Here is an 8456-nt window from a genome sequence, read left to right on the forward strand (position 1 = left end):
TTTCTGTTTTGGTAACAACTTAGAAGATATTATTGGGTGTCATTTATGGACTACCTATTTTTGCACAGTTTGTGTAGTTGTGTACGGTTGTGTCCTCTTTTTGGTTTACTGGTTTGGTTGGTAGGTTATGTTAGCAACCCTACCTTTTTAGTATAAGATCAGTTGGAACAACCTTCAAGTGCTCAATTTTTTTAACTTAATTCATTCTTTGCTAATTAAAAAAATGATGATTAGTGATTTAAGAATAAGATGGGTTACACAAAGTGCTTAGGAGGATGTTGATATATATGGGAATAAAATATATAGTAATACAGAATGTTGTGACCATAATTGAATATAAGTTATGAGTATAAAAGCTATTTTTGTAGGTACAAATAGGTGTATAGGTAAGCTAGATACATATGTTGATGCAATCCTAGCTTGCATTTTCATTTTGAGAACTTCTTCTTCATTGTTTTGATTTGAATGTCTTCTATGGATGATGAACAATATTGCAGAAGCATGAATAATTGTAGAAATTTGGAAAAGATGAAAATTATGACGGTGAATCTAAGTGAGGTTAGGTCAACACTTAGTTTCTAAAGTGAGGTTAGGCCAACACTACTAGGAGGAGTCTAGAAATTTGTTTAGCAAAAAGACAAATCTAAAGAGAACTTTGAACAAGTAAAAGTGTCTCAATTGGGCAATGATGATAGAGGCCTCAACTCAGGACCAATCACTATAGCTATGGCAAGGAAGTTACAAGAAGATTGAGACTCTGCTACTGATGGCAGAGACACTCTTTTATATATGTTCAAAAATGCCATAAAAAAAGCCAAAACCTAGGGTAAATTTTTCTAGAGTAGAATTTATTTTCTTTCTTAAAATTCAAGTAACAATTTTACTTGTAATTTTTCTTTAAGTGAATTAAGGTTAAGGGTAGGCTTTTAAAACCTACATGGGGTATAATTAGGGCTTAAATGCAACCCACATTAACCCTAGGCTAGACATTAGACCTAACTAGGTCACATGGTGATACAACCCAATTAGCCAAGCAGATGAAAAAGGATACAAGAGACAATTCACACCGTGATTAGTTATCTCAGTATACAAAGTCAGGCCCCACCAAACCTCAAGAGAGCATCAACAAAAGAAGAACCAGATATAAACCAAAATATCATAAGTTATTCCTTCTTTTCTTTCCACAAGAGAAGTTATGTAAATAAATTGGGCTCACTTTGGGGGTTCCAAATAGAAAAATAAACTAGAGTAGGGTGTACTTAGTAATTTGAGTTCACAAAAAATCACTCCTGCAAAGTTTCTTTACTATATCAAATTCAATGTCTGAAATGCATGAGGCAAGACACTCTATTTATAGGAGAGAGTGTCTTGGAGAACAAGATAGAGGGGTAGGGGTGTCATTTGTGAGAAGCTTTCTAAAAGGTAGGCCAAAGAAACTCCAAAACCTAGAAGAACTTGTCATGAAAGGTGGACTTGGCACAAACCCAAATTACTAAGCACACCCTACTCAAATTACTAAGCACACCATAGTCAAATTACTAAACACACCCTACTCAAATTGCTAAGCACACCCTAATTACTCATTTATTTGGGGACTTATCTTGAGTGTGTGAGCATTTCAAGTGGCGACTCTTCCTCACTTATCTTGGGGCCTCCCATTCTCCAAGTGGCGTGATCATTACATTTCTCTCTATAAGCTTCCTTCACCCCTTCTCTTTTCATTCCTTTCCATTTTTTCATTTACATTCCTTATTATGTTCTTGTTTATGACTTTTTCCATTCGGTCATCTTCTTCATTCTTTGCTTCATTTTGTGCCCTTTAAATTCTGCAATCATCATCATAATCACCATATATTTTTGTTTTCCTTTTATCCTTTAGAAGTGAACCTTAACACTTACTTAACCACTTGGTTAAGTTCATGTTCAGTGGGGATCTTCTTTGGGTCTCTTACCATTATTGCTAAAATAAAAAATCATAAACAAAGTGCCACCATAAAAATGTTCAATTCTAAAATCAACTCACATCACATTTGATCATGCTTACCTCATTTAGCCGCCATTTTCAAACTCTTTTGCATTTGAAAATTTCCCACCCTTTTTGCTTGTAATTGGTCGGCTCTTAAACCTATAAATTGGGGTGCTTGGCTCATGTTTTATAAGATCAAATTTATGAGTGTTATGCTACCAAATTGCTAGCCTAAGCAATCCCTTGTCTAAACCTCTCTAGGATAGACATCTTTGGTCTTCTTCTTCACCTCTCAAAGTGATGCGGTTGAAACAATCACTCTCCCTACTCTTCATGCACCTACAAGGAAACCATAGCTTCATTGGAGCTCTCCTTGATCCATCTCTTCCACAAAGCTTCATCAAAGTTCATCCAAAACTCAAGAAAAGATGCAACCGGTTAGAAGGCACCTATCAGACAACATTTCATTACTCAAATCAAAGTTAAAAGTCATGTATAAGAGACTCCTATTTATAGGAGAAAGTCTCTCAAAACCTCCCAAATGAGAGTGTGACAAGTGTCACCACCTTATTGATGCAAAACCTCTCCATTGGTAGAGTGACAAGTGACATGCCTTCATTTTAATAAAATCCTTTCCATTGAGGAGAGTACATGTGGAGTCTCATGTCTTCCTTGCCTGCATTTCTATTTGCACCCATCTTTTACTATTTTACACTCTACTTTCTTTTCTATTTACATCATTCTCTACGTTGGCCCAAATTTCTTAACTACTCTATACAACTTTTACAAGGCTAAGAAAAAGAAAAGTACTTTATAATCTTCTCATTAAGACTCAATCTTAGTTGAAAGTTTCGAAACCGGATGGTTTTCATCATATGCAGGGACAAAAAACCAAAATTGATTTTTAAGTACATTTAAGAGTATAAAGTGGATGTTATGTTGATAGATATGAAAGAATCTTGTTGGTTATATATAACGTATAAGGTGGATTAGTCATAGTGCTTGGGATTCTATAAAGTAGACAAAACAATAACATTGTAAGCTACAATTCTAGTATGGTCACTAGTTGTGTAGGAAAGTAATTTCAGCATGTGTATGCCAGCAACATTTATGCAGGGACACAATCCTAAATCAGTATCTTGAGGTATCGCAGGGCAATAACACCCGCACAGAGATAACGAGCAAATTATATATGTGTAGATGCAGTACCTGGATAAATATATGAACATTTCAACAGATGTAGTACCAAGTTGTAGTTATAAGCAACACTGGAGGAAAATGGTGATAGCAGGAAAAAGATTAGGTTGGAACTTAAACACATGATCACTATATCAGTAACTAACAAAAGACTACCATATATATAACTGAAGGACTTTTTTGGCTGGAAGACCAAGTTTACAAACTGTATATGGACAAATTCTACACTACTATATATCGTTAAGAACTTTTGTACGTGCATGTATCAGTGATGCAACATAAACAGGAGCAAGTGTGTCAACCAAAAGAATACCAAAGGTGCAACCAATACTTTTAAAATCCATTAGTCTTGGAGGATGATGCTATGTTTGAAGGGATAAAGGTTAAATACATTGGGGAGGTATATCATGTACTTAATCTTTTGGATGTAATTATTAGCCTTTTATCTTATATAGTTTTTAGTTTGTTGTGTATACATAAACCTTAAGTACTTTTTTATAAATATATTTTTATGTGTTTGAAAACAATATTACCACCATTAGCAAGTAAATTAATTACCATATGAGATTTCGTATTAACCTGTGACAAAATTTAAAAGGTGTACAAATATGATAAGCACGAGGCGACAAAAATTGCTATCAACTTGGTTGTGGAAGGGCAGAAATTGCCAAAAACATACTCTGTCGGCCCCTACTAGGAAGCCTGTCCACATTTCCTTGTTAAGATACTGTGTTTTGGACCATATAAATGAGTAGTGCCTGACCTTAGCGATATAGCTCTATTATTCAACCCAAATGCTTTAAAAGTACTGGCCCCGAGAGTTCAATGAATGTAATGAACCAGATTTGGATTAAATCCAAGAAAGATACGAGATGAAGATTCATTATCTATAGTGCAAACACTGATGGGAACCATATATAACTTACAGTAAAATAAATTGAGTTGCATATGTTTAAAAAACTTTATTTTGCCATTGATTTAATATATATATATATATATATATATATATGTAATTTAAAATCTCGAGGGTTAACAACATAATTAATAAAATGCAAAAGAAATGTAGATTCACACGTAAAGTATATAAATAACGAGTTACCAAAAAAAGTAAAAATAACAATAACATTATATCACTTTCGCAAAACATCCACTTTTTTTTTCCAGATTACACCTTCTTTTAAGTGTTGGATTACTTATGTTATATGGACAATTTTGTAAAATAAAAAACACTAGATGGATGTAATTTAGTGTATTGGGTGTCAAATAATCAATACTCTTTTCTAAAACATAACATTAAATAGTCATGCCATTCAATATTTTTTTATAGGCCTTTCTACATAAAATTTTGAGACTGATTTCTTCACTAATTTGCAGGAATTTTCCCCTAAGCTATATATAGCTTGGACAACCATATCACCAAATCAGAAAGCCTACGTGACATTTTAGATATTAATCACTCTTTTGTTGAAGCTATGTGGAAAGCTCAAACATAAGTGAAATTTGATTAAAGGTATGATATAATTAACATTTCTCAATGACAAGGCTTAGTTTTTCCTTGGCAATCTTCATTTTTTGTACAAGATAAAGAATCCACTTCGTTCAATTACATGTCCCAAGTGATAATAAGGTTATTGAAATTAGGTCATTTTCCTTCTTAAGCGATATTTGGGAAGGTAATTGGGAGCCTAGGTTAGGAGTATAGATGAAGTATATAAATATATAATTTATTTTTCTACGAATATATATAGCATATCTACGAGCTTATATATTCGCATGTAGCAACAAACCATAATGATAGCAAAAAAGACAGCTATAGACTTGTAGGAAAGTATTGTTGCGTGACCTGGATTTTAGGTCGATCTGTCCCACATTCGAACAATGGACAATAATGAAACCACTTCGAGTCTCGCCAGACGTCAAGATATTATTGCAACTTGCAACTTCCACAGTCCCAGATTTTCCAAGTTTTTCTTTTTGTTCAACAAATGCTTTATGTAGTACCAATCATCGCTTTTTCCTCCCTTTATATGCCATCATGTATGCAATAAAGAGAATTAATTTAACACATATTCCTTCATATAAACATAGTATTGTAGCAGACATGAGTTCGTCCTCAGAGAACAAATCTTCTTCTTCTCCTTCTTCTTCAGTGTTGAAACCATTTGGTTTTCATTCCAGGGCTAGCAACGATGACGATGACAAAGGTGGTAAGAAAATCCAGTGCCCGTTTTGCCATCGCAAATTTCACAATTTGCAAGCAATGGGGGGCCACCAGAATGCACATAGAAGAGAAAGACAAATGGCTAGGTTGGCCCAATTTGAGTACATGCGTGAACATCAAAGAAACCATATATTCCAAGCCGTAACATCTCTTGTGGTTTCACAAGGAGCATCACCAACCTCTGTTTTCGGTGGTGCAACTCGGTTCAGGACAGCACCTGTGGCGGAGCCACCAGGTACGCGCCACCATAACGTACAAGTATCGGTAGTAGGGCTTGACGATGATGTGGATCTAGAACTGAGACTAGCTGTCTCTTCTAAGGAAGCTGGGATGGGAGATATATGAATTTAGGGTTTGGCTGTTTTAATAGAGATGAAAATAATTAAGGCAGGAGAGTAGATTTGTACTGTAATGATTTTAATTTAAATATTCCTTACTTGTATGTTGATTTAAAATTAGGGTTTGTCTGTTTTAGTAAAGGTGAAAATAAATCTAGCGGGAGAGAGTATTTGAAATTACCTTAATTTAAACCTCTCTCTCTCCCTCTATTGTATTTAAATTTAGGGTTTGTCTGTTTTAGTAAAGATGCAAAATAATTAGGTAGGGGAGGAGTTTGCAATTATTTTAATTTTATTTTCTCTACCTTGTAGGGCATGTTGCAAATATCTAAATGATGTGTATTTGTATCGTTTGAATCTTTCTTAATTTTATTGTGTTAATTAACCATGACTTTTAAAGAGCCAAATGAGTAGAGCTTTTCATATTTTTTTTTAATTTAATTATGTCTTGGAAGTTTAATTAGCTGCTGCAACACCAGAAGTGAATCCAAATAGGGTTAACACTGATGAGATACTTCTAAGAGTCTGAGAAAACAAGTTAGAACTGTATATGATCGAATTCACGAATACAATGAAATTATGGGTATCCTTATTTTTCTTACTGAACTTATTTTGTTGATAATAAAACGAAAGTCATGTAATTGAATAACAAGGAAGAGTAAATTTTGAGAGACATGCTGAAGTTTATATCTTATACACTTTATGTAGTGGTAGGGTACTAGACAAGCCGATCTCGGTCGTGTACACCGATCAGTTGCCCGTTTTACATGACATAACTCTTAATATTAAATATAATAAAAAAAAGTTACATTTAAGGTTGAATAAGTGAAGGCACACTCCTAAAAATCTGAGAAATATCACAACATAATATTAAGCTTCCTGATTTTTAGGAACCTTTATACATGTTAGTTAACAACTGACACTCACATCAGTTAGCAACTTATTTTCGGTCCATAAGGGTCAAAGTCCACAAAGCAACCTACAAATACAACTCTCAAGACAGAAGTAAGGTACGTTTTTGACATTATACCAGAACACACTTAAATTATAGTACTGACTTGAGCGTCGCAGTGCAACCGCAGGTACCCCGACCGGCAAAGCATCAACAACGGAAGAAGGAAGCTTGAAGAAACTCAAAGGCTACCGACACGTCAGCAATTGTGTACCCAACGAAAGGTGTTACCTAGGCTCCTCTACTTCGTATAGCTACAATTGGCGCACACCGTGGAGCCGAGGTATTCTTTAATTTTCAACAAGAAGCCTAACAACAACAATGGTGTCAACGAGAAACAATGCGAACAACGACCGTATGGCAGAGGAACACACAACGATAATTCATGCACTCCAAGCACAAATGGAGGAATTGCGACAAAAGGGTATCACAGATCAATTACGTCATGAAGAGGATCGACGTAGGCAAGAAGAAGAGAGGTGCCGGCAAGAAAGGAGGTATGCCTTCTAAAGGAACAGAATAGAAAATTGCTACAATGACTGGAAGGACCCGAACGGGAAGAACAATCCTACACACCATTACCACCACAAACTCACCAATCTAGAGCAGTGCCACCAACCCCTCAAACCCACCAGACGCCTCACACCCTTCAAACGCATCAAACTCACCAAAGTTCCAAGAACGATGTTGTTCCCAACGACGAAAAAGACCAGAAAGGCCACCCATTTACAGACGAAATAATTGTTGCACTGCTCCCTAATAAATGGAGAGGTCTAACTATCAAACTCTATGATAGTTCTACTGATCCAGAAGAGCACCTAAATATTTTCAAGACACAAATGACCCTGTATACAACTAACAAAGCAGTGTGGTGAAAGGTCTTTCCCACCTCCCTCCAGGAGAGTCTGCTCGGATGGTTTACCGGACTTTCCCCCAATTATGTGACAAACTTCAAAGTCCTGACAACGAAGTTTACCACACAGTATGCGACAAGTCGACCTCACCACACTTCATCCATGTCCCTCCTCAACGTGAAACAAGAAAGAGAAGAGTCCTTGAGGACGTTCATGGATGGATTTCACAAGGTCTGCATGGGAATCAGAAACTTAAATCCAGAGATAGCCATGCATCACTTAGTCTCGGTCATCCGCCCGGGATGATACACTGAAAGCCTTATCGAGAGACCATCGCAAAACTTGGAAGAACTAAGGACGTGGGCCACTAAATTTAGGCAGATAGAGGAACACATTGACTATCACAGAAATGCACAGGTTGAAGCCTCTGAAAAGGAGAAAGGGAAGGATAAAAATAAAAACTGAACCACAGTTGTGGGAAGCGACTAGTACAGGTAGAACCGAGGCCCTCGGTTCCAACCCTACACGCCTCTTACGGTCCCGAGAGGAAGAGTCCTATATGAAGCCTTACAGACTGAACTAATTCCAGCCCTTAAGCCAACACAAACCCCACAAAATGCTGATACCGCCAAGCGTTGTCAATACCATCGCAATTATGGCCACACTGTTGAACCAAGTGGTGTTCAAGCTTTGAAGAATCCAAAACCCTTTGAAGGATGTTGAAGGCTGTGCTTGTTGTTGCTGAGTTGTCTTAGATAGGATCTGGGGTAGATTGAGTTTTGTAATCCACTCTTGTTTGAATCCAAAGAATAGGCATTCTCAATCTTTTAAAAGAAAAGTGTTTTTCAAACTAAGTGAAAAACAACCGATTGTTTTGTCGAAACAACTAATTGTTTTATACTTAGATGTTTTTAGAAAAGGTTGAAAA

At 36.1% G+C, this 8456-nt stretch overlaps 1 protein-coding gene across 1 annotated transcript; it reads left to right on the forward strand.

Moving 5' to 3' along the window:
* Window positions 1-5264: 5264 nt before the first annotated feature.
* Window positions 5265-5729, forward strand: LOC137809046 (zinc finger protein GIS3-like). Its single transcript, XM_068610188.1, has one exon. The coding sequence runs from the start codon at window positions 5265-5267 to the stop codon at window positions 5727-5729; it is 465 nt and encodes a 154-aa protein (XP_068466289.1).
* Window positions 5730-8456: the final 2727 nt, after the last annotated feature.

Source organism: Phaseolus vulgaris, chromosome 2 (assembly GCF_000499845.2).
Source record: "Phaseolus vulgaris cultivar G19833 chromosome 2, P. vulgaris v2.0, whole genome shotgun sequence".
Classification (NCBI taxonomy): Eukaryota; Viridiplantae; Streptophyta; class Magnoliopsida; order Fabales; family Fabaceae; genus Phaseolus; species Phaseolus vulgaris.